This window comes from Onychostruthus taczanowskii, unplaced genomic scaffold, assembly GCF_017590055.1.
Source record: "Onychostruthus taczanowskii isolate IOZ18803 unplaced genomic scaffold, ASM1759005v1 scaffold5, whole genome shotgun sequence".
NCBI classification, from domain to species: domain Eukaryota; kingdom Metazoa; phylum Chordata; class Aves; order Passeriformes; family Passeridae; genus Onychostruthus; species Onychostruthus taczanowskii.
The window spans coordinates 1457760-1484974 of NW_024502568.1; the positions used below are offsets into that span (position 1 = coordinate 1457760).

Consider the following 27215-nt stretch of genomic DNA (forward strand, 5'->3'; position numbering starts at 1 on the left):
GGGGGGGGGGGGGGGGGGGGGGCAAATAATGTGTTTACCAAATGGTATTTGTTTGCATTAAATACAGCATATTGTGAAAAAAACAGCACACGTGGAGATCAGCAATTCCCCTCCATTTGTCTTAAAACTACAGAAAGTGACCTTAAATAGCAGCTCCTGAAATGCTTTTGTTCTGAAAGCTTTTGGCAAATCAGGAAGGATCAACCTGTTTCCCTCCTGACACTTCCCACACCCACTGCTTTTTCAATGGCAAGCTGAGAAGGGGTACACAGACCTAAAAAACAAAATCAGGAAGGATATTCAACAGGGTAGCAAATTCCCACCTAATCAGAGGTTGTGCTCTTCCCTAACAATGACATTCACCTCTGGAGCAAGGCTTACCAAGTTGAAAGAGAGGCAGCTGCAAAATGGATTACAAGTGAGAGACTGGGCACATTTTACTGATGTCTCTACCAAAGTGGCTGGTGATACGGATGCTCTTGGGAACACAGGAGACAAAGTAAAATTGATGTGAAAGGCAATATTGTTGTGGGCCCAAAGAGACACTATACAGAAATTCAGGGGGAAGATGAAGAAAATGTAGTTAAGCCAAACTCCCCAACATAACAGTTACAATCCAAGAAAAACAGCCAAGACTTTACCAATACATTACTGTGGGCGTGATCCGTGCTGTAGAAAAAGGAAACATTTTCCCAAGTCTGTAAAGCTCATTTTTCCTCAAAATCCAAACAACTTTTAGCAAGCATCCCAAATAGGAAAAATAAGAAAACACTTCTGCCTATCTCACAGTCAAAAATAACCAAGAAATCATTTCATATTTGGCAAATTATACCACAGATAGCTCGGCAGTTCAGATTTGTCTTGTCAAGCATTGCCAGCTGCAGATATTTATGCTAAGTATAACTCCTTACTTTAAAGGGGTTTATATTTGTTGCATTTATAAACAATCATAATGATGCTACCAGGCATTGTTATAATTAGGAAACACTAGAGGTCAGTCATCCTTTCTTCTCATCAAGTGCAATTCAATATGATTACAAACAACAGCTGGATGTTAACAGCAAGGCAGGAGGAAAGGGAGTTATTTACATTCTCAAGCACAAGTATGTCACTACAAGACTTGATGGTCAAGCAATCAAATCCCTAACAGGGCCTGTCCTCCACAGTTTGGGATGGGACAGAAACAAGTTCTTTGTGCACTGGGACAACCTAAGCAAATGAAGCAACCAAAGCAAGTGAGAACTAGTCAACAATCCACTATGTCTGGCTTAAAAGCTCAAGAGATTTTTACATTGTTTAAAGGCAAAACTGAGAACTTGGCTATCACAAGTGACTCGATCTTACTGCATGCCATGGGAGGGAGAGGTGGCTGAGGCAACTCCAATGTATACTGCCTTACCTCATGCAGCGAGTTACTTGGTTGCATGCAAAAGAATTTTTGCTGCTTCGTTATGATATTTTAAAGTCTTCCACTATGCCTCCGAACAAGCTCAAGCCTGCACAACTCATAAAGCACAAGACTGAGACAGAGCAAGATTGCAGACTCTAGGCAGCTGCCTCTGCAGCCAGCAAATGTCCTGCTCTCTCAGCTTCAATTGATTTCCTCACTTAAGCATCCCCAGAGACAAGGAAGTCCTAATGTAGCTCTGGCATGGTCAGCCAATCCTAAGGAGGATGATGGCTGCTCTTCCCCCACACACATGCTGCTTTCCCCTTTCATTATGCCAGCTTTTTGGGGAATCTAAGGTTTAGTGGCACTGCCCTGATCTTGCTTATCCTATGGAGTTAACATGAAGGACTGCAGTCAAAGTCAGGCAGAGGAAAACTGCAAGAAAACAGAAAGTTTCTTTTCTTCTAATTGGCAGCCCATATATTATACCAATAACTTCACCAGAAGATGATCTTTTCCATCTGATGGTTGTTGCCTGCAAGATTAAATCCTCACAGACTTTGCCTGGCAGAATGAAAAGGAAAAATCATGCCCCAATAAAGTCATTGCAGTAACATGCGCTGCATAAGGAGGTTTGTTGTCTTCTTCCAGATTTCCTCCTACAGATCCTTCTATTGGGAAGCAAAGCAGATCAGACTTAAGTTCAGCCAGGCTGATTTTAGAGACAGGAGCTGTCATTCAGCCCACTACAGGGTCACAGGATCAAAGCCTGGTATTTTCACACAACCAATCCTTCAATCCCACTGTTAGACAGCTAACTAAGACTGAATGCATCCAACTCCAGACTGGCAGGGCACCAGCAAAGAGAGGCAATCCCCAAGCCATAGGGGGGTACTTTGTGGTGTGTATGGCTGTAGTTTTCTGGGGTTTCTCCCACTTGAAATTACAGACAGAATTCTTCACAGATATGTGTCAGTATGGATCCAATTCTAAAAAAAAAAAAAAATTGTTCACTGCATTTACAGATTTACGAGATGCTTCTGACTGGCTTCCTGCCTTCTCCCTACCTGAAATACCCTGTCTTCTACATTAATAAATTCTCAACAGTACTTAGAGTTCCTTCCTGATGAACTGTCCCAAGACCCAGAGTGTATCCACTAAATCAGTCCTCCCTGCCTCCATAAAGCTCCTTGTGTTATGCCAGATGTCACAGAATTCAACTGGGATAAATACACCCTCAGCCAGCACGGGACCTATGGCTCCCAAGATCTGGCACCTTAATATTACCCATATGGATTGTAGTGCAATCTCACTGAGAACAAAAGGAGCCTTGCCACCCCATTGCTACAGACTTGGTGTGAGCAGGGATAGATTCCAAAACCACTCAGGAGCCCAAGTAACTCTTAACACAGCTTTTACCAAAGGACAACTATTTGGTATAACTCTCAAAGCTCATAAAGACTCAGCTTGCAACTGAAGCTAAAGAGAGTTTTCCCACTGGAACACAAATGCATGACATTTTACTTCAACCATGATCAGATCCAGTTTCCAGTGGGCCACTGTAGTGAATGGACAGCACCTGAAACAAAATGAAAGACCTGTGGCTTGCAAAAAGAAAATACATTATTTCAGGTCCAGAGAACTAGAGAGGAACTTGCTTAGATGATCAACTTCCTACTGTTTGAAGATCGGTATCTCTGAGCAAATTGCTTTCTTCTCTGCTTTTATCTCCTTGAATACAATGTGAATGGTAACAGCACAGCTAAAAAAGTGCTTTCTGAAATATTGATGAATATATATATATATATATTCTGAAATATAGATGAAAAGTAGCTTGGGGCACAGTGGAGATTGCTAGGGATACTCAGTGTCATTGTAACAAAGAAATTGTACTACAGAAGATAGAGAAGCCATACTGCTATCACCAACATTCATTTTTACAGGGAATTCAGCGTGGGAACTGGGCATAACAACAGTGCCAGTCACTTCTAGGAAGCCTTGCAAGAATGAATTTGAGAACTAACACTAGCCCCCCACAGAGCCCTTTCTAGACACAAAGGTTACTTCAGGAACAAGTTCTAAGCAAAATAAAAAGAAAACAAAACAATGACCACGTGGTGTATTACTGTATCTTTTAGAAAGGCAGAATGCCTTTGATCTTCAGCTTCTTTTGCTCTAAAACCAGAATCCCTATTTAATGACACTTTGTCCCTTCTTGAATACAGAAATATGCATCTTAACTGATAGTGACCTTTTGCCTCTTGCAGGCTGTACCAAGGGCCTTATGGATTGATCCGTTCTCCCATCTGGGAAATAGAACAATGCAGACTTTATACCTGGCTTGAGGGCAAGAATCACAAAGTCTTCCATCTTTCATAATGCCCTGTCACATAGGTAACCCAGGATGTATTAGCTAACACAGACATCACACTGTGGGACACTAACAATTTACTCCTTGAGTTAATCCCTTGGCTTTAATCCTCTGTCAAGCCATAGCAGTACACCAGAAGAAAGAGAAATTTGTACCTTCTGAAAAACACCTGTGGGTGCCCCAGTTTACCACTTGCTTTGCTAGTGCTTGCTAAAACATGTCTACACATGTGAGCTTAATCATACCCCCCCATATTTGAATTCAGCTGACATAGTATTAAAGAGAAGTATTTGACAACCTATTTTAATAGATGTAACTCAAACACAAGTTTAGACAACTCTGAAGAAGCTGAGCAAAAACAAGTTTTATAAAACCTTGTTCTTATAAGTGAACTTGTAAAAACACAGACAAGCAGTCTGGTCTTAACTTCAGGTAGGTCTGCATGATCCTAGCACTGCTAAATCCCATAAGTGAAATCTCTGCACACAGCCCAAGCCATGACACAAAACTCCAGGAACGATGTGGGCACTCACCAACACCCCCTCAAATCCAACACTCACAGTCCACAGCTCACATGCTACAACCTGAAAGCAACCCGATTTCCCAGGTTTGCATGCACAACTAACTCAGCACAAAGGACACTGCTCCCCTTAATGCTCCACTTGGGAAATGTGCAAGTTTTGGGGAGCAAAAATAAGGAACGAACCCCACACGTCATGTCTGGCATCAGGAAAAGTCGTTCGGGAAGACGGGAGAAAGAAACAACATCCGTGCTGCTGCAAGGAGTCACTGAAGGGTGAATAAACGTTTTTAAATGCGACTGTCACTTACTTATCCAGGACGAAGTAGAGATCAAAGGCACCGTGACAGGAGCGCTGCTCTTCTTGCTCTTCCTCCTCCTCCGGCCGGGCGCAGCAGATTAGGCTCCCCATTGCCAGCAAGAAGCAGCACAAAAATGCCGCTTTCTCCACACTGCTCCAGCAACTCGCCATCTTTTCCCTTTCCTTAATTCTTCCCCTCCTCCCCCGGTCTCTCTCTTTCTCTCTCTCTGAAAATCTTACAGGCGCTTCGGAAACGCCGAGAGTAGAGAGAGAGAGAGAGAAAAAAAAATCAAAATAAAACAAACAAGCAAAAAAATTAGAAATCACTAACTTCAGGATCTCAGCTCAACTCTGAGAGCTCAAGGCAGCCCTGCCCGCGGGGCGCCGGACCGCTGGCTCCGGGCAGGGGGCTGAGCCCAGGCGGATGGTCCCCAGAGCCCAGTCCCCATTCCCTGCCGTCCCGGCGGCTGCCCGAGCGCTCCAGCCCCGTCCCGCAAGGGGAGAACAGGCTCCTCTCGCACGGGCCAAAGGCAGGAAGGGGCAGAGGGAGGGGAGCGGGAGGAGGGAGACAGGATCTTATGGGGGCAAGATGAGCTGGGACTTTCCTGTTCCGGGATACCGATATGGCAGAGGCTGCTGCTAGCGAGGGACCGAGGTTAGGGACCACTGCCCTTCGCCGCGGGGGCACAGGGCGGGCGCTCCTGCCTCCTTCCCTCTCGGACTGCCCTCGGGGCAGGGCCGCGGGCAGCGGGCAGGGGACTCCGCCGCCGGCGGGCAGGGAAGCCGGACGGGAGCCAGGGCAGCCCGGCTGCATTCCGGAGCATCGCTGCGCGTCCTGCTAAGCCTCTCTCCAGCAGGCTCGGGAGCGGCTGCAACCCAGAGCTGAGGGGTGGCAGAGCCCAAGGCAGAAAAAAGTTGCTGTAGGAGATGGGCATCGTGGCAAAAACCTGTGACAAAGCAGAGGTGGGGGGCACAACGCGAGAGGGCACTTAAGGAAAATCTGTTTGCAGCTGAGTGCAATTAAAAAGATTATTGCTTGGGGGCGGGAGTAGGGGTAGGTTTTCACGGCCCTCTCGTGCCACAGCAAATTGTTTCTCTTCGTGGAAATCTTGGTTTACTCACACTGGAGCCTGAACGCATCCTGCAGGCGATGAGTAATGATGAAATGAAATCTCCTAATGGAGGCTTTGCACAGTAGCATAATCACTCGCCGCCTGATACACACAGGTTACAAAGCGCTGCCCTAAAGAGATTGCCCAGCTCATCTGGATGCTGTCTCCAAAGTTTGAATAATTAGTTGCTCTCAGCAGCTTCCCCCTCCCCCACACTCTTTGCAGTCCCTAATTAATGAAAAGAGCCACGGGGAGGGATGCGAGCAGAGTCACTTTGTATGACAGAGTTGGGGCTAGATATTTCTCTCTCGGGGCGAGGCTCCCATCGCGAGCCAAGGAGGAGGGAATCCATCCCCTGTGCGGTGCTGGCGCGCTGTCCCACCGAGCACAACCCCCCAAATACCCAGCTATTCGCCGGGGCCTCTTCACCCGGGAAGCCATCACGCTCCAGCCGGGAGCCCCTTCTACGCTCCAGCGGCAAAAAGTGACACCTCCAGTCCCCGACAAAGGTGGTACCCACGGGGGGCACGGCCCACCCGGGCGGGCTCGGCGCGCTGCCCTGCGGGTGTGGGACGTGTGCGTTGTTTCCCCACCGCACACGGCAGCCCTGCCCGCTCCGCCCTGCGTGTGCGGCTCCCTGGGGAGCGGGGGGATGCCCCACGCAGCCGAAGGGCCCTTTCCCCCGCGCCCGACGAGGACACGCGTGGGCGCGGCGCGGCTGCCCCCGGGCGCAAAGCCCCTTGGCCGTGGGACCCCGCGCCCCTCCAGCAGCCTTGGCGTGCTTGGTGCGGGGGAGGCTGCCGCCCGCAAGTCTGAAATAAAGTTTGCGCTTCGGGGAAGGCATCTCCATTTCAGTTGCGTGTTTCTGTGCTGGACCGAGTTCAGACACAGCCAACCGCGGCGGCGGTAGAGGACTTATCAAGGAAAGATTAGAGGGTCCACCGGCTTTCAGCCGCTTTGCCTGGTTTAGCTATGCACAGCTAAAAGCTGAATGCACTGCTTGAGCTCACCACTTGAAAGGTTTTTTGAGCACTGGCCAGTTGAGACCCAGCGATTACTTAGATCATGGAGAAATAGAAAAAAACCACATCCTCCCTGGCGACATTCACAAAAAATGAGCAAACGGCTGCTGAGCAGCAGGAATCCCCCGCTTCCTCCCGCGCCGCCGGGCTTCGGCCTCGCCGGTGCCCACTAGTGTGCGCAGCCCGACTGGTCCCTGGGGACTCTGGGCACCCGCTGCCCGAGGCAGCCGTCCTTCCCCGCACACACCGCAGCCTTTCAAAACGAAATAAAAATGCTGATAGTGTCAGATTCCCTCCGTGCCTCGAGAAGATCAGATTGTGTGGTAAAATAGCGCGGCAGACTTCAAGGGAGTCTCCAAAGCAAAGTAAGGCACTGCCGAGAAAAAAAATTACTATTTTTCGATAACGTGCACTGCCCTTCTCTAGGCTCTAACATATCCTCTGATTCTGTAAAGAGAGATGGCCTGCTCATCTACCTGCTCCGAAGGGCCCGGCGAGGGGGCACGTTTTAATGCTAGGTGGGCGTATGCAAAAGCAAGTTCTGCCTCGGTCAGTGCTGGGCAGAAACACCCCGCGGAATGTGGGGCTGCGTCTTTGCTAGCGCCCCTTCCCTGCTCCTCTGTCCCCTGCGAGGAGGGCCAGAGCCTTCTGTTTCTAACAAAACAGGTTTTCCGATCGGCCTGAGCCCCTCCTGTGGCTGCCACAGCCCGGACAGGCCTGTCCGTCCCCAAGCCCGAGCCAGGTATGTGCGGGTCAGGAGGGAGCGGGCAGGCAGGGCGGGCCGGGCCGGTGATCTCCGCGCCGGAGCCATTTGATCGAGTCTTGCTCGAAGGAAAATCACACCAAGCACCAGAAGAGCTGACCCTAAGATGCGGATCTCACCCTCCTTGGGGCACAGGTTACCTCAGCACGCCGTCTCACAGTGCATCAAGCGCTGTAAGGCACGTCTAATGGTCCCTTACACCTTCTGTCGCTATTTGCATAAAGGCTGCAAAAATGATAAACTCTTACGATATGAAGTGCAGCGGGAATTGTCCATCCCAGTTTCCTACACCTGCATCCCAAATCGGCTGATGTTTCCCAAGTAGTATTAGGAGATGCCTCTGGCACACAGGTTCCTGGGCAGGCAGTAGGATACAAAGCTTCCAGGGTGGCTGGGCAGCTACCAAACCCCTGCTGCCCTCAACAATGTTGTTCGTGCAGTCCGAGCTGAATTTTGAAAGAGAACAGGAACTCTTGAGTTCATCCTCTATAATCCCTGTATCACAGAACACAGCGAGAATGGTTTGCTCTCATTATTGGTATAAGATTACTCTTCAATTGCAGCGAAAATCCATCCTTTCAAAAGCATTAAATTGTTGACATTTCTTTTCCTGATACAAGCCCATATTCAGATTACATGGACACTAATCAAGTAACCAGGGTTATTTCATTTGTCAACATGTTCATAAAAATTTTCTACCAGGCGTTAAAGGCATTTATATGGAACGACATCTTTCAAAAGCAATGTCGCTAGTCCAGATTTAGGGTATATTTGATTATGACAAGACGTTTGATGGTTTTATTTTACATACCAGCTGTGCCACAAATTGTTTCATACCTCAAAGTCCTAATTTTTATCCTGCGAGTATTTTCTATGAAGCAGTAGTTTTCATTTTAAGCGGCTCTTTTCAATACCTGCAGCTCCTAGAAGAGCCTTCTATTCAAAAGCGTTGTCAGATGATCTAAAGGACAAGTGGGAAGGCGGCTTTGGAGATGGTTTTGTTTGGTTTATTTCGACGTGCGTGTGTGGTTCGCCCCCCCAACTTTAAAAGAAACTCCTCGGTTCGTGGTACCGCTACAAGGGGGAATCCCGTCCCCTTCTGGCTGCCCCGCGCTGCTGTCCGCAGCCGCTGCGGGATGGCTTCTGCTCGGCCAGGGCTGCGGGCCCCCGCGGGCGGGGTGGCAGCGGCTCCCGGGGGAGGGGGACGCCTGGCTGGCGGCGGGGTCGGGGGCAGGAGCTGCGGTAGGCGTTTCCCGGGGTCTGCTCTGGGCGGGGAGCCGCGGCGGGGGAGGAGGGTGCCGGCGTGCTGGGGCGGTGCGGCGGCGGGGGGCTGCGGCGCGGCTCTTGGGGGGTCGGGCGGCCCCGGCGGTGGGGTGAGCTGAGGTGAGCTGAGGTGAGGGCTCCGCGGGCACTTGTCCGTAGCGGGATCCCGGGAGAGGGACGGGGCGCGGCGGGACCCCGGCGCCGCAGCTCCCCCGTCCGCGGGGAGCCTGCAGCGGGACCCCCAGGTGAGCGGGGCCGGGCAGAGGGGCCGGGCGGGGGTCTCGGCGCGGCCGCTGTCCCTGCGGAGCGCGGCGAGGCGGCAGCAGCCCCGTCCGTCCCGGGCTGCGCTCCCGGAGCCGCGGAGCGCCGCGCTGCCGGGGCCGGGCCGGGGCCTGCGCGGGGGTTCCCGACAGGAACGGGGACAGGGACAGCGGCCGGGCTGCCCCGGGGCCGGGAGTGGCCGGGGAGCAGGTGAGGCACGGAGGGGGCCTTTGCTGACTTGTGCCTAGCCCGGCCGTGCCGCCGCCCGCTCGGTGCGGCTGCCGGGGCCCCGGGCAGAGTGCCCGAGCGGCCGTGCCCAGCCCGGCTGCCGGGGGCCGTGCCGAGGCGCAGGGGGAGGCGGGACCCCTCGGCAGCCCCGCCGGCAGCCGCCCTTCTCCTCCCTCCCGGCTGTCTTCTCTCGCCGGGAACTCTCGAGCATCAGTTGCTCTTTTTATTGGTTACAGCGCTCCTCGTCCTTCCAACTTCTACAGGTGACCAGAGCATCGTGGCTGTTTTAGGTACTTACGTAGGGTCTAATTGCTTTTATGGAATTGATGAACTTTGTTTGGAATATCTCACATTGTTATTATCTGTTTGTAGGTATTCCTTATATCATGGATATCCATGTAGTAGAAATTTCTTACTTAAGTTAGGAGCTGCTATTGCTGTCACTTTAAAATGTCACATTAATCTTTAAAATTGCGAATCTTTACATTTAAAGGTTTCTGTAGGAATTCAGTCCACTGAAAATGTTTGAAGCATTTTAATGACTTTTCTGAGAACTGACAGCTACTAGTTGAAAGAAACGTCAATAGAAACTTGATGGAAGATCATATTTTTAATAGTTTTGTATTTTTAGTATAGTTGCTTTCAAATAAAAAGCAGTTGCAGTCATGCATGAAATTCAGAATTTAATAATAAACTATGTCTCAGGAGTTTTCCCTTATTTTTGGCTTCTAAAAATGCAAAATGTAGCAATGGACGGCTTTTGTTACTATGTATTAAGAATGACTGCTACTAGAGAGAGACTAGAGGAATTTCTTTTGGCAGTAGGGTGCTTAAATTGATGTTTTTAATGTATAAAACTACACCAAAGAATAAGCTGTTATTTGCGAATACAATTCTTTTTTTTGTATGTAACCATTTTCCAGCATTTCAAAGCAAAGTAAAGCTGCTTTATGGAACTCTACATTTATCATTTTGTAGAGAAAATAGTTTTGTAGCAATAGAAATACTAATGTAAAGTCAAAATATTTAGATCCTGTTAGCTCAGTGTAATATAACCAGATGAGAAAGTACAAAAATAAATTATGTGTAAGAATTAGAGAGTGTACCAGAGATTTTGGAAAATAAATTAGTTGGCTAAATCCTAGTATTTACAGATGGATATTTCCATGTCTGTAATGCTGTGATTCTGTTAATATAATTTTCCTGAAACACAGTCTTATGTTGCCTGCAATTGCTATTGATAAACACCAGGTCAAAGAACAAAATATTTTCTTGGAAAACAAACTATTTTAGGTAATACCTATTTTAATTGACAAAATCACTTTCAATTAAAAGGTTTTATTGTAGCGAAAAATAATTTATTTATGTTGCTTCTCACAATTTCACCTTGCATAGTGTCCTTCAGCCCTGTCACTTGCTCTTATTGGAGTTGACATCTTGTAGTAAGTTTAGCACAAATGTAAGTAAGATTAATGTAAGTTAATGCCAGTTAGTACCATTGAAGAAATCTTCAGCATCAGCCATGTGGAAGTAACTGATCTTTGTTTAAAAATATTTCCTTTAAGATACAAATGATGAACATGCAAAATCACAAAAAATAAACAGGTGCATGTCTGGCTGTGAACGCATGTATGTGTGCATGTGTGTTTCCATCTTTATGTATGTGCTTACACACCACATGTATATGTTTTTCTGTTAGAAAGAAACATTTGAACACATACGCCTTTTTTTTTAAGCTGCCAAAATCAATAGCAGGACTCTTAAATAAGAGCATATCTTAATATATCTTTAAATTCAATCATATAATGTAACTTTAAAAAATTTCTGAAGAGAGACATCAATGTGAATTGTATCAAGAGGGAAGACAAATATTTATGACTGTTTTCACAAGTTACACATTTTGGTTCAGCCTGTTTGTGTTTGGATCATGTTGTTTGGTTGGCTGTTGTTTCTCCATTTTCTGTGGCTACATACAGGGAATGGTGTTTTTGTCTGCATGGGTGCCTCGGTGAAGGAACAAATGCACAGATCTTTGTGAGAACAAATACGTTAGCACAGATTACTGTGGTCAGGGCTGCTGTTTGTGTGAATCAAGGATTTTGCTGAAAGCAGGCACACACGTCTGTGTGACAAGTAACTTTCCTAGACTGTGTGACAGATGAATTGTTGCCTTCTTTGTATCCCCTCTCATGGAATAACATTTGCTTTCTGCTCTTTTTGGATGTCCCTGTAAAATTCAAACTTCCTGTGATGTTCTGGAGCATTATGTCAATTGCTGTGTAGTGAACAAAGCCAGAGCAGCAGGTGCAAAACCAGACCAAGTCTCTGAGGTGACCACCAGCCCAATTCAGGCCTGGATATGAGATACTGTGAGCTCTGAACTGAAATGTATCCATAGAGTGTACATAGTGGCATGTACAGCTGTATAAGCAGTTGAAATGATGTATTCATAACATTCACAGTTAATAACAGTTTGACAATCCCCAGTCCTGGCTGAAAAATTAAAACATGCTCCCTTTATCCTACAGAAACCCAGTTTTTTTCCTTTATGCTACAGAAACCCTGTTTTTTAGGTCTTAGGTCATGAAACCACAAGAGTGAAGTAGTGGATAAATGCACTGCTTCATTAAATAGAGCAGCTGTAAGCCAGTGAAGAGTCAGGCCTTCACACAAAAATAAAGTCTTTGAAAACCAGTAGACTACGGAGCTGTAGTCATCTCCTCTTTATGCACAGGTGGATTGTCTGATTTATGAGTGACTTGTACAGCCCAGTACCATCCAACAGGGTCCATGAGATCAGACACAGTGTGAGACAGAAGCATTCATTCTGTCCTTGGGACCAACCCAACTGGAAAGGAATATTGACATTTTATGCATCATGAAGCCAAATTCCTAGACCAAGTCTGTTTGAACCACCAGGATTGCAAAAAATAAATGTACTTCATCCTTTCCAATGGATGCAGCATGGTATTACTGTTGCTTATTGTCCAGTTTGAAGTATCAAGATTTGTCCCAGTGCCTGCACTGCATTTCTTGTAGTCGAGCACTGGAAGAGATGGAACAGAGACCTCAGTGACCCTGTTGTTCATTTATCTCCTAGATTCAAAACCTTCAGCTAAATCCAAGGAGGCTTCATGTGGAACTGTGCAGATACTGTTACATCACACATCCCAACAAGGGAGTATTAACGAGGCTTTCCAGCTGTGTGGGATAGCCCATTCCTTCCCTACCTACCACATTTCTGGCCATAGAAGAGAGTGGAAGTAGAAATAGGGGTTCAGTGTGGAAATCTCAAAAACCATAGGGAAGTTTGGTGCTGGGCTGCCATTTGAGAGCCAGTGGTGTGAGAGTATGTGACTCTGTTGGGACTTGTTCAAATCTCAGTTATTTTCTCATCAAACTAAATGTGATGCTCAATCCCAGGCATTTTGTTCCTGGGCATCAGGTAAAGACTGGAAATTGCATCCTTGTGGTGGTCTTGGAGACGTGATGTAATCTTCATCTGCTTTGGAGAGGGAGGTCTGCGTGTCTGTGTGGCAGCTGCTATGCATCAGGAGAGAGGCCACTTCAACTTCCCTATTCTCTAAGAAAATAAGAAGAAACCTGTAAGCTTTTCTTTTAGTTTCTGCTTCCAAATGGTTCCTGTGTGTCACAAGACTTGTTGAAAGCAAATGTAGAGCTTGAGGTATTTGTTCATTTCCAAGCAGGGATTTTAGCTCTGTCTTCATTATTCCCACAGAAGTTTGAGAGTTTGTTCATAATAAAAAGATTTGGCAGTTTCATGATTCACTAGGCTGGGTATCCAGCCAAGATATAATGATGGTTCATCAAAAGCTGTCAACTTACATTGCATGTACTGGGGATTTCAGATGATGGAAGACAATCTGAAGACCACACAGCCTTAAAATAGTAAGAACTGAAGAACTGCTCCCTGAAGGTATCAGGATAATACAATAACAAAGTCGTGAGCACCCCATAAACTTAAAGGTCTCTCATTCACAATGAAACCTCCATAAGGGCCCACTTTCTAAAAGCTCAAACTAGACACCAAACTCCACACCCCGAGCTGCTTCCTGATCATTCCAGAGGAATCTAGGCAGTGAGTTTCCCTATTTCTACTCATTATTTTTAGGTACTTTTCAGGTTAGAGTTGTGCAGCTGCTGTACAGAGAAGTGTGAAGAAAGAAAGCTGGGGAAGCCTGGAATGCCAAGGGAAGACCATGTCCATGCATCAGGCTAGTTCAGTCCCGATTTTATTCCACTCCTTCAGATTCTGTCAATCTCTGCAGTCAATAAATTCCTCCTTGATGCATAGTTGTATTTCCTTCTACTTCTTCCCAGATGCCTAGCTCAGGTAAGCACATCAGGCAAGTGTGACTCAATCATGCTAGGAGAACAGGGGATATGTTAGATGAGCAATACATTGAGAGCTGTGAGGAACTGAGAAGAGAGGTAATCAAAATATGCCTCAACTGTAGCCCTGGGCTGCAAAAAAAAAAAAAAAAAAAAAAAAAAGGTAAAAATTCCAGTCTCCACAGGTTTAATTATTGTTCTCTCATTTACCTCATCAGTGCTAATGGGCTGTTCTTAATGCATAGATGTGACGTGGCTCACTGGCAGGAAAGGGAATTCTGGGTCAGCCACCTTCTTGCTTCTCTGCAGGATCACTGCTGGGATCCAAATTTGTGACCAGTAAAAATGGGAAGATGAAAGAGCATAGTCAAAGCTCAGAAATTCAGGGTGTATTGTCTTATGTCCATCTCAAAGATGGACAGGTTGCTAAACCTGAGACTCAGAAATGAGTGACATATGAGTAGTTTTTCTTAAATTCCAGAGAAATTCTTTCCAAGATAATCAAAGATCTTTGCATACTCTGCTAGGGGTGTAATATCTGTCCGAGGGGTAGCAAACCCAACCCCCAGATGGCTTTCTTCATCCCAGAAAGGCTGGGAATGGCAACACATCCCTGTATCTCCAAGTGTTTTTGTACAATTTTCTTCATGTGCGTGGGATTTTCAGCAGTGAAAGTGCAAAGAAAAAATTTTGTGCTCAGAAAGACCTGACTTGCACCCAAGCTGAAGCACATAAACTGTCTTGCATTAGCAGTGAACTAAAAGAAATTACTTGTTTAGACTTTTCGTGCTTTAAAGGACTTCTCAGCTTGTGATTGAATTTAGGAAACAGGGTTTAGTTTCAGGATTTATTTCTTGGGTTCTGGGATTATTTTTTAAAGCAAGAATTCTCCATTCTTTTATTTGATTCCCAGCCAGTTTCCTTCAGTTTTAGTTTTGATTTTTCTCCTTTGCAGTTCACAACTTAAATAAAGGGAGAAGAAAACCTGTCATAGAAGAAAAGCAACTGTATAAAACCCAAGAATAGATTTTTTCGCTTTTCTATATCATATTCCCTTAAAATTTCCTTCATGTGTTAAGAATCCTCAGTTCCTTATAACAACAGAAAATAGTAAATGCTGCAGACAGAACCACTCTGTCTGCATCAGCTCAATTCCTTTATTATCTGCAGTTTATTGTGCATGACACTGCACGTCTGATCGTGGATTCCTCAGACCGACAGACCTGCTATTGAAATCAAAGGCAGTTTTGGCAGCAGCCACAGGACTGCACTGGCACAGTCACAGGTTATGTGCTTCAGGGAAAATGCCATCACACTTTGGAGCAGAAAGGACTAAGTTAAAAGGTGAAGGAAATGATGGCTCCAGTATTTAATATTTCTGTTTATTTTTTTCTTTCAGTTTTGTTGATGTGGGAAATGCAGAGCTATAGTGTTTACATTAACCCCTGCTCTGGAGAAAGTCTGGAATAAATACAAAAATGGTTGGGAAGATGCTTTACAGGATCAAATACTTTTAATTATTTTTTGAGATTACATTCTGTGCCATTTTTTTTTCCAGCTAGGATAATTGCTTTGAAAGTGATATAACTATATGCAAATTAATCTACAGTTAAAATAGAAGTAAAGGTGAAATAGAAGTAGTTATTGACAATTTTGAAAATCCAATTAATTTTAGAGAAACAGTTTTTATTACCTGCTTCTCTTTTTGATTGTGAAGAGCTGAACTGGCTAAATAAGTTCTGGCTGAAATGGTTCCTCTCTTGCAAATGTAATTAATTTGTTTTCTTCCCACTTGCATAGCTGATCATAATTCTAAGCAGGGCTACCAGTGCCTTTAGGGCCACTAAGAAACTGCAAACGATGCCACAGTTCAATGTGGTTACTGTGGCAAGGAGAATGGGGTCAAGTCCTCTGAAACAGAATTCAGGGGAGTCCTTGCTCAAATCAGTGCTTCTACATTTGGGAATTTTCAGACATTTCTTAGGAGGGCTTGCAGTGACATCTGAAGGCCATGAAGTAGAAAACCATGGATGTGAAAATTCCTTTCTTTTCCTCTCTGGTAACTTGTTTTTCTCACGAGGTGCAGGAGCTATGTAAACATATTTCAGGAAGGTAGAAGTTGTAAACCTAATTAGTTAATGGGATGCTATACAAGTGCTAGGAAATGGGGAGAGACTAGGAGAAGGCTATCTTTAGAGTTCCAGCTTGGAAGAACACTCAGGAGACCAAAAGTTGACTAACAATTTGTGTGCTGCTCTGGAGGCAAGCAGGCTGGGAACATTTGCTGCAAGTATCATCTATTTCATGTGCTTTTCAATGGAACATCCATAATTGCATAATCCATAGCGAGTTGCCTGCCCATAGGTCCTTGTTCTTTGACAGATCTGTCACACTTCTCAGAAATCAAGATGCAAAATCCATCACTCAGGGACATGGTATATGTGTATCAGATACTGTCTGGGGGATGAAGAGTCCATTAAACAGCAAGTCCCTAAACTCATCCATATGAAGAATTCACATCTGTGACAGATAGAATATGGAGAGTACCCATAACAGGTGATCTGAGTCTAATGTGCTACTGAAGCACTATAAATATTAATTTTATTTCAGCCTCTCAGAGATGTCTGTGAGTGATTCCAGAGGGGTAGGAACTGCTCATGCAGAACCTGAGTGGGAACAGCAAGATCGTGTTGTGGGGGGGGATCCTGGGAAGCAATGGCACTCCCGGCACTGGCCGTTTGGGGCAAGCATAACGCTGCCTGCATGATGTAGAGCTGAAGATCTGACCTTCACAATGAAGCCTGTGGTAGAGTTCTGTAAACTTTGCTACGCAGTAGGAGAAGAGTGAATGAAGTCATATGTACAACAGCTAGTGAATCTGTAAGAAATGAAGGCACAGCAGATTTATTGCTCAACAAAGGAGGTAGCCAAAATGAGGAGATCAATGGCATGAAGACAAGAGTAATCAGTTGGGTGAGGTCATGGGGAGCAGTCATTCTCTGTTATGAGAATTTTCTCTCTTCTTCACTCACTGGGAAGAATGTGAGTGATTCACCTACTTCAGCCTGTCAAATTAAAATGGCAGGCATTCTAGTATACCGTCTCCATTTCTCATTATGTCTTCATTTACAAGTTCTTAATGAATTTCCTTTGACTATGAAGACTGTTGGCAAAAGTGTGAGATTTGCATTGAAACCAGATTTTATAAGTAAACAAGAGCTCAAGTACTGGGTTCATGGTTTGGTGTAGAATTCTCATTCAGGCTCAAGTCTGAAGTTCCTGAAAACTTAAGGGAGGTTTTATTAAAAAAAAACAAACAAAAAACCAAAAAAAAACCAAAAAAACCACAACTCTAAGCATCTTGACTGTGGCTGAAATTTTGGCTTTAGATTATAATCAGATGAAAAACATGTAGAGTAACGATTCCTGCCTGACAGGGTGCTCAGAACCAGAGGCTGTAGATGCACGGGCAGAGCCTGGGGATGCCCTGCTTCGCCTGCTCAGGGACGCTGTGTTATGCTGAGCTGTGACACTAGATGGTGCATTCGCCCCGTCCTTGGAAAAGATGGATCTTCCCAGTGCCTTTGGCGCAAAGCTGACGGTCACTGTCCCATCTGCTGTGTAATCACAGTGCATCCTTCTCACAGCTTTTCACAAAAGTGACCCTTCCGTGCAAGAGTCAAATTCCGTGCTCCCACAGCTGCCAGAGTGCCACTTTGGGACTTTGGCATGTAGGCTGGGTTTTTTTTTTTTTTTTTGTCTGATCACATATTAAGTTAACAAGTAATTTAGGAACAAGCAAACTTTAAAGTCATATTGAGTTCAAGGGATGCTTGAGGTTGGATAGAGGGCATATGTTATCCCACTCTTTGCCTTGGTTGTCTGGTTTAGGCCTTCATCCTTCTGATGTTTACTACATACTGAATGTCTGACCATGTATTTTAATATTTTTAGGGTAGGGTGTTAGACCTTGCCTACAAGGAATAAATTATACTGATTTAACTACACTGATTTAGAAACTGATGTAGTTAAATCAGTGCAACTCTCCTGAGCACTTTGTACCACTTCAGTTTAAGTCATGAGTCAGTGAATAACAAATCAATTCTGTTGGCAGAGAGTGAGAAAGATTAGACTAGATTTTCAGCCCATCTATCTCAGTATTTATTAGGCTAAGGCCTCTTCAGGGCTTGTTGCTGTTCTCTTTAATTTTCTCTGCCTAATGGACCTGATCCAGCTCTTGATGGCATAAATGAGGGGTTTTCCATGACCTCCAGCTGGGAGCTGGAGATGGCAATATCTTTATTAGAAACCTAGAGAGGCTTAGAATGACAAATAACTGAAGCCTGTCTTCTCCTCACTGCATACTGAGTTCTCAGATTGTGGCTCATATTGCAGAAGTTGCATCTGCAATGACAAATATATTATTCTACATTCAGTGCTGGAAAATTTATCCACTAAAGACAGGAATCTCTACTAACATTGTGTTAGGAGTATCACTATGAAAAGAGTCATAATCTGATTTGATTTTCTCAACAACAGCTGACAACATATACTTTGAGGCAGGATGAATAAAATTATTTTCTGGAATTTCCACAAATTTTGTGCATTCTGGTTGGACTAGACTCAGGACTTAGGTTATTCCTGGTTTTGTAGCAGCTTAACCAGAAATCAGACTGATGTTGCACTCAAGCAAACAAAGCACAGCTTTTTCAAAATGTGTTTCAAAAAGTCTTGCTTTATTTTGTTTCTGTTCTCCTTCTCTACCTTTCTTCACGCTTCTACAAACTATTAATAATAAGAAGGATATCTGAGAATGTGCTTAAGAATATGCTGAGTTCTACCCACTGAAAATTTTGCTTATTTTTCCCAAATCTTCTTACTCCTGTCTGTAGAGAGCAGCGGTTGAACTCTTGGATTGTCTGCCTATTCCAGGAAGAGTAATTCACTTGTTTACAAACCTGAGATTTTGGTTTAGTGAAAAGTAATCTTTCTCATTCTGAACTGGATGTTAATAAAGCTGTAAACTCTGTAACAAACAATGTCCTGGCATACTCTTACAATTCACCTACAGATCCTGGAATTCTTCGTATTTCAAGTAGTGATGCCACATTCTACTTCTATCTCTGTGCCAAAGGTGATTTCTTGTGTTTTTTACAGATTTATAATGGAACTTACATCTTTGCCTAAATTCCTTTGGACAAGTGACAACAAGCTTCTGCATCACCATTTTCCAGACATACTGGCTACTGTTCATACCACACAAGACATCCCTGAAGAAGTTGTTTTTGGACCATGCATGCTCCAGAACACCCTGCTGGACACTGTAGCTTTCATTGCTCTCAAGTGTTCTGACAGACGGAACATCCACTATGTATTTAAGGTATGAGAAAAATATGAATGTTTAATGTTAGACCTATCAAAAAGAGTTACACCATCCCTGAGAAGGTAACTTTGCAAGGGGTAGGTTTTTCTTTTGTTCAGCACAAGTAACAGCTCCTTCAGAGAGAAAGGGCCAGTGCATTTCTGATTTATGAGCTGTAGACTGGAAGGACCTAAGGAAAACTCTATCCTTTGCAGAAAGAATACAAAGTCCCACTTTTATGCTGATGATTGATGACCTGCTTCAGATCTGACTTGGAACAGGAGGGAAGTGGGACAAATAGTTTAGTAACTTCTAGTTCAGCTTTTGTCAGGACAAAGGAGGTTTATCACACCAGAGAAGGCGTGCCAGTCCTGTGAGAACAGAGAGGGAAGGCTGTGGCATTTCACTGATTCATGCAAGGGGTACATTCACAGCATTTATTTACAGATCTAGGCAACTGCTACCCCAGTGTGTTCAGTTATCCTTAAAAGCGAAACCACAATGGCAGACAGGCAACTCCACACACACTTTGGGCCGCCACAACTTAACTGCTGTTAGTACATGGACTTCCTAAAGTCACCTTAGGTCTGTATGTCTGTGTTGCAGTTGCACTTTTCAATCACTGTAGGGAAGGCAGAAACCCCAGGATTGTAATGGACTGTTAACTCTCAAGCTCCAGTTCCCCATTTTTTTTTTTTTTTTTGTTTCATAGTCACTGTTTATCATGCTGACCACTTACTCTGGCTTTCTGGGTCGTGGAGTGCCTTTCAGTTGTTCAGACTGTTGGTCTAGATGAAGACAGGGAGGTGTTTTACAGTGTGAGGAAAGTCAGTTTCCCACATTCTATGGGATGGATGGATCTGAGAAAGATCCAGGTTTGCCTAAGATTCCTGTGCTCTGGAGGAGGGAAATCCCAAGGCATATGTGTAATATGGAAGATACAGATGTTGAGAGATAACCTGTTCTACACTTCTGCTTTAAACAAATTATGAGAGAGAAGAAGAGGTTTCAGGGTTTATCTGACTGCTTTGAGTCTGTGGTACAAGTTTGCTTTCTTGGACAGTGTTATTAGTACTCCAGGAGACCAACAAACTCTTTGGAGAGAGACCTGCCCTGAAATAAGGCTTTAAATTTTTGAATATTTCTGTATTTCTCCTGGGAGTTTTGAATTACTGTAGAGGGAGCCTCAAAGGTTTTCTACATTGGAAGAGCCCTCTAGAGGGATGGCTTTAGTGTTTTCCTACACTTGAGCTAAGTAATTGCTATGCAGCAATGAAATTGGATGCCTGAGTTGGCTCAGATCTCTGTCTTTTGGCAGTAAATACATGAAATTCTGTGCAAGTAGCTGTTTCAGATGCAATTGGTAGTCCCATATCCTGTTAACTACTCATAATTAAAAGTAAACCTCCCAGAAATCAGGAACTACCATCAGACTCCTAGCTGTGTGTAGCAATTAAAAATTCAATCATGATGCTATGTTGTCATCATGACACTGAAGAAAAAATGTGTTTTGCTCTGCTGGGTATAGTGCAAACAGAATACACACTAAAATGAATTGGCAAGGTGGATTTGTTGCAACTGAGGTTTCTGTTCATCATCGTTCATCAGCACTCCTGAAATTTGGGGAATGTTATTTCTAACAAGGGTTTCATCATCTTGGGCTTTTTCTTTAGACCAAAGGAGAACTTCATAATCTTTTTTCCCTCATTTTCTTGGTGGCATTAATTTGAGCTCCTTGGCCCAGTTTGTACACTTGGGCAAAGAAGATGCATTGGCAGCCATTGGCACAGGTAGCTCTTTCCAGCTGTTTCCTCTGCCCCTTACAGCTTCTTGGGGGTTTCAAGGAAAAGCCTTATTTTCTCCCTTCTCTTCCAGCATCTCCCAAGGGAGGCATATTCCTTCACAGCCCATCTCTGACTGAGATGCTGGGCTGTGAAGGCCTTACCTCATGTGTGAGTGCCAAGGGTCCATCTGGGGGATTGACACCTCCAGGAGAGGGTGGATTTGTCAGGTTTATAGTCTCTGAACACATGGAAAACTAAAGCTCGTTCGTGAGTTGGCAGCACCCAGATCTTATCTTACATCTGGTACTCCTCCTCACCTACTTGAAGCTCACTGAGCTCTTTCCCTGGAGTCCTGGTGGAGCTGTGCTCCCTTTGACTTTGCTTAGAGCACCGGGTGGCTGCTCAGTATTTCTGAAACACAGCAACTAAAATATGACAGCCTCTGTCATAGCTATTAGTTACAGCCACTGTGTGTGGGTGGGTGTTCCTGTGTTGCTGTCAGGCACTTGTATTTCTCAATCATTGTTAATTACCGTGGCATTTAGAGAGAACTAGTTTCAGGGCATGCTAATTTATTTTCTCTCTTACACTAAATAACTCTCATCCTAATGGTCTCTTAATGTTTCATTCTTGTATCCCAGCTACTAATGTGATCAAACTTTTCATGGTAGGTAATAGTCAGTTAAAACCAGAGAGATAATTAGCCAAAATATTGTTTCTGATACCAAACACGAAAGAATGGCTACCCTGCAATTAGTGGGAAACAAAGAGCTATACATTGCTTGGGGTGAAATTTAGATCATACTTGTCATTAGACATTTTTCATTTGCAAAATTCTTCCTTTCTAAACAATGATTAGTGCTTCAAAAATTAGTTTTTATGCATATAAATGTAGCCTTTGATCACCCTGTGTTTTAACCTTCAAGCTATGAAAATATTCCCTTTCAAATGTTGCAGAGGGCACAGACCTGCTGTGGTAAACACCAAGGAAAAACCTATAAAGAAATCAATCATTCCCTATTCAATGTAATAAAATAATTAAGATTGGAGTCACACACTGCGTGAGGAAGACAATGCCAAATGTTTTGTACTTACACTATTTACTTGTCAACCTGTGACTAAATGACTCAGGAGTCCTGTGGAGTAAAAATTATATGTGGTTTAGGACTATGCTGTAATATACACATAAAACAGAAATTTAATTTGAGCAATAGACTTAATATTATTTTTTACTTTTTAGTGCTGTCCCGCGCAACCTGAGAAATGTTTTTAAACTTAATTTGTTTGGTATATCTGCATGTACAAAAATTGAAAGTAAATCAACCCCTTGCAACTCTCAAAAATTATTTAACAAAACATATTGATATGATGAGGTTTATCTGTTTAGATACCTTGAAATTAATTTAATCAATCTAGCAAAGGTAAAATATAATTTTATCTCTGAAAAAAAGGAAAGAGATCATATAAGTGCTTCTTATAGTTGTATATATTAAAATCTGTATTTTATGTAATCTAGCCAAACAGCCATGCAGATGTTTACTTGGGATATTGAATCAAATAACCATGACTTTTCCTACACCCACTGATCCATATCCTCTTGTGTCAGTGAAAAACTCCACATGCAACTGTCCTAAGTTAAGTTCATTCCCAGTTTCACACTGCACTGGTCCAGGGGTCTGCACATCTCTCAGTGCCCAAGTCACAGCACTGGCGCATCTCCTGACTCATATCCCACTTTCATATCCCAAGGATTGAGACCCTTTCTTAAGAGAGGATCACACCTCCTGTACCTCTGTGATCCACACCTGGCACAGTGCCATGGGATGGTCTGCACAGGACAGGGCTGGAGACTGACCAACACAGCAGCCCTGACTTTGCCATGGGAGGTTACACATGAACCTTGGTGTCTCCTCCTCCCTCCCACACAGCTGTATTCCAGAGGTCTCAGCCCCCATACTCGGGAAGCCTTCTCCCTGTGATGCCTTTGGATTTGGATTTCTGGCAGATTTGGTGACACTGGGCTCACAGCTTTGTCATATGTGCTCAGTGCAAGGCAGAAACCAGGCTTTGTTCTTGGATTGGGTGAAAATCTTGCTTTGGGCCTCGAGACCTGTAACTTCCCTTCTTTGTGTCCTGTCTCACAGGTGGATGTTACATCTGTGCACAGCCCCACAGGACTGCCGTGGATGAGACTCGTACAGGCAGCTGCCAATAGCAAGGAGCAGAACTTGGAAGCTTACTTAGAAAACAGTCAGCTATACTATCGCTCCACCAGGAGAATCAGCAGAAATGAGGAGCTGCTTGTCTGGTATGATGAGGAGCTTTCCAGCCTCTTGGGTTTCAATGAGATAAAAGCTCAGAGGCCCCAGAATGGTAAGTGCTGAATTGCTGATTGCAGGGTCACTGAGGACCGAAGGGAGTCTGCATCTTCTTTAGGATGTGGTTGTCCTGTAATGATACAAAACATGTGTAAATCCTTAGCTGGTCTGCTAAGAGAAAAGATCTTCTGTTTTGAGGTTTGAGCTGGAGGCACAGAGCAAGAAACAATTTGCAGTTCTTAATGCCATTCTCATTAGTACTTTCTAGCAGAGGATGGTGCACGAGGGATTCATGCTGAAATTTTTGAGCTATGCAATGGAAATCTATGCACTTCGATAACTTAGAATCCTAAAAGTCTGAAGTGTCAGTTGGAAATAGGCCTTTTTTAGCTCATTGACAAATCAGGTATAGGCTAGTATTCAGCTTTAATCTTGTAAATGAACAGATCTTTAAAAATACAATAACAATACAATAACAAACCTAACAGTATTGCATGCAGCACACTCTGCGTATTTAGTGTGGGACACAGTGGAAATGAGGAAAAGAGCAGGCTTCAGTTTCTGAGATGTTGCTGGAAATTCATTGCTCCAAAAGAAACTGACTTGGATGTTGTTACAAAACTAAAAACTCCAGATATTCTCCAGATTACAGAGACACCAAGCAAGTTAGTCAGGTGCATACCAAGTCTGACTCCAGCTGTCATTTGCTCCAAATTTTACCTAGACTGGAACAAAAAACCTTTCTACCTTCCCTTTAGTTGAGTGAAATAAAGCTTATATAGACTGGTTAGTAAAGGTATAGGTTGGTAAAGATATGCGTTAGCAAATTCATATGGTAATGTGCTTATCTGTAAATCAGTATTAAATTAATTCAGACACATTCATAACAGGAGCCGACTGGTTTCCAGCTGGTTTGAGTGTATTCCGTTGGTTTCTGGGTAGACACACACTGCCAGCCCTTTGGATTTACCAGGGAAAAGTGTTACTTGCACAAGAAACACTATATCTAGACTCAAGACTTTTAAACTCATAGACTTTCCATCCATTTCAGCAGCCTTATTTTCTTATAAAAAGTTCAGCTTCTGTAGTTTGTAAAGTGATATAAGCTGTGCTGAGTCCCAAATTAGGAATTTTTAATTCTACCCAACCAATTTATGAACTTTCCTATGTATCCTAGGCCTCAGGTGCTGGCTGGCATCACTTGCATTGTAAAACTGCTGTGTGGTGAAATAACGTAACATGGATATAGTTTACAAGGGTTAAGATGTACCATATTTGTGTTGATTGCTGAATTTTGTACCATCTGTTCATGGGCAATCAATCATCCCAATGAACCAGAGGTGCAGTAGGTCTGAAGATCACAAGGAAAGAGTGTTCTTTATTCCTCCTGAACATCACTGGCATTGTTTCAATTTGAACATCATTTTCTGTGCCATAGACATTTGTGCCTTAAGGCATATAACAGCTTGCCAAATGAGCATGAGTAAGGGCTTCAGGCATTAAGGTCATATAATTTTTGAGCAGTATTAAACTTCCAGAGTATCCTAAAAATAGAGAGTCATGTAAAGATCTTTGAATCCTGGTCTAAAACTCATTATTGCTTGGATACATAGTATTTAACGTTCATCCTGAATGAAAGCCAGTGACTTAGTTAAGAAATGTAGACCCAAATCTGGGTTTAGACTTCAAATCATTATAAAGTCTAAATGGTTTTATCTAGATCATGGTGTACTGGCCATTTTATGTACTTTTATGTAACATAATTACATTTTATGTAATAAAATTTAGGCTTGAGAGTCTAAATGGAATATTTCTGCAGTAGCACGGAAGCATGGAAGCAAATGAGAATGAACCATTTTGCATAGCAGGAAGGGACCTGATTCTGCCCTGGCATTAGTTTTACCATGTGTAACCTTGTATGACACAAGAGATGTTTCTGGTTTTTTGTGCCAATGACAGGATCAGGATCTGCATCCACCCATGATTCAGCCTTTGCAAAACTCATCACTTGTTGTCTGTTTCTGCAGAGCTGAAATGCCAAGAGTGTGACCGAGTCTTTAAATGTGAGCATTCCTATCTGTCCCATGTCCGCTTCCTCTGTGTCCCAGAGAAGAGCACTCTGCTATGGAGAAACTTCCAGAACCCTAAAACTGAAAAGAGCAGCCTAGCTGAGCAGACCACGAATTTCCACAGTCTGGCAAGGGACCTGGAAGTCAAAATGGCAGCTTGTAAAGATGATGCACATGGTCTTATTGGAGAAAGGAGAGCAAAATCTGAAGAGGCTGAGAACAACAGGAGCAGGAAAACAGTGCTGTTGGAGAAAACCAATAATTTGACTGAGGAACGTAACTGTGGGGGCAAGGAAGAGGTTGGGGGAGAGCACGCGTTGTCTGGTTCTTTCAGGAAGCTTGCTTCAGGGAGGCAGTCAGCTAGGAAAGATGCTTTAGAGCAGAAGCAGAGTGCTTTCACTGAGGTCAGGAGGATGAAAGAGAAGCTGAGGAATGAGAGACTGCAGGAGCCAGAGCAGGAGGATGGCACTGTCCCGCTTGGTAAAGAGCAGGTGTCAAAGGAGGTGTTGCTGAACTCCTCTGGCAGTGCATTCTCCTTTGTTTGGCCTGCCAGAGCTCGAGGAGAACAGAAGAGTGCTTTCAGCAAGCCCAGTAAGTGTGTAACAGAAAGAGCTGCAGCAAATTCTTCTCATCCCATGAGTGAGTCAACAAAGAGCCTGGGGGAGCTGTCTGGCTTCATTGCCACCGCAGACATCATGTGCTGCAGCAGTCTTCTCAATTCCAAGTTCTTTGTCAGTGATTTGTGTAATGCTCAGATGCTGCAGACAAGCATCACTCGGAGCAATGTTTTCCCATATACCTCAGAACCGTGGCTCAAGCAAGCAGGAGGGCAGTTACAAAATACCACCACCACTTCCTCCTCCTCCTCCTCCTCCTCTTCCTCCTCTTCCTTGACTCTTCTTCCCCCCACTTTCACATCCTTTGGAGTGGCTGCCCAGAACTGGTGTGCCAAATGCAACCTGTCCTTTCGCATGACGTCTGATTTAGTCTTCCACATGCGGTCACATCACAAAAAGGAATACTCCTCCAGTGAATCCCAGTGCAAGAGGAGACGAGAGGAGAAGCTGACGTGTCCCATTTGCCACGAGTACTTCCGAGAACGCCATCATTTATCCCGGCACATGACTTCTCATAATTAGAGCTATGCAGACAGATGTCACCAAGTGACTGGGCAGGCTGGGTGAAGAAGGGAATGATAGTCAATTAAATCCATTTCTTTTTGAGTTTACATTAATTTCTTTCAGAAAATCACTGTTTACAATAATTTATAATAGATGCTTTGTGAAAAAAAAAAAATTAAACGTTTACAAGAGTCTGAGTGGATTTTAAGTTTTGAAAACTCAACCTAGCCCTTGTCAACCTATTTTTGAGGAAATAAAACAGTGAAATGAATCCATATGCAGTGTTAATTTGCAGAGTAGGGACAAAATTATAGATTTGCAAACAGAGTTGTCTTTGCTTATATTTGATTTGCTGGTGTCTGTTCAGTACAATGTAAATACAGAAATAACAGCCACCTCATTGAATGAGGAACCCTTAAGCATTAGAAAAATCAGAGCTTATATGTGAAAAGAAGATAAGTTACTATTTCTAGCAGCATTGCTGGATTCTTACTCTTTTATAGTAGCTGAATCAGGTCTCTTACCAAATTTTTAAGTTAAAAACTGAAACCTTACCATCTCCTTGGCTTTGAAAGGTACCTGAATTTAAGACTGTTTGAAATCTGATTGTCAACAACTAGCACCCTGCCAAAGTGGATGGAACTGGTAAAGCAGAATATCCAAGTTCCATTCTAGGCTCTGCTGCTTTTGAAATGTTTTTTACACAGTGAAATCAACATGGGTCTGTATCAAAATGTGAGCTGTTGTCAAAGATTCTAAGACCTGTGTGACTTTAGTAGGCATACAGATCTGATGGGAGTAGAGTTCAGCCTGTGGTTTTCAGGTTTTGGGTATACCAAAGGAAGAAGTTAGGGTATCTGAGTTACAATTAGCTACTGATAGATAGAATGTGCACACTTTAATTGTGGATGATAGGCTCTGTTCTGATAACTGCTAGAACAGAAACACAAAATTATACAGGTGTAAATGAATTGCAC

The 27215-nt window shown here is 43.9% G+C and overlaps 2 protein-coding genes across 2 annotated transcripts in view; one reads left to right on the top strand and one right to left on the bottom strand.

The window, feature by feature from the left end:
• The window catches only part of ANTXRL (ANTXR like), a 56893-nt gene extending 51639 nt beyond the window's left edge, over positions 1-5254 (bottom strand). The window contains exon 1 of the mRNA XM_041415647.1: positions 4593-5254. Coding sequence (XP_041271581.1) covers positions 4593-4753 — 161 coding nt within the window. The 5' untranslated portion in view covers positions 4754-5254. The remainder of the gene's footprint in view (positions 1-4592) is intronic.
• A 3567-nt stretch (positions 5255-8821) lies between these two features.
• ZNF488 (zinc finger protein 488) lies at positions 8822-26425 on the top strand. Its single transcript, XM_041415824.1, has 4 exons — positions 8822-8862; positions 18742-18964; positions 22875-23103; positions 25076-26425. Exons 2-4 carry the CDS (start codon positions 18749-18751, stop codon positions 26254-26256), a joined length of 1626 nt encoding a protein of 541 aa, XP_041271758.1. The 5' UTR covers positions 8822-8862; positions 18742-18748; the 3' UTR covers positions 26257-26425.
• Positions 26426-27215: the final 790 nt, after the last annotated feature.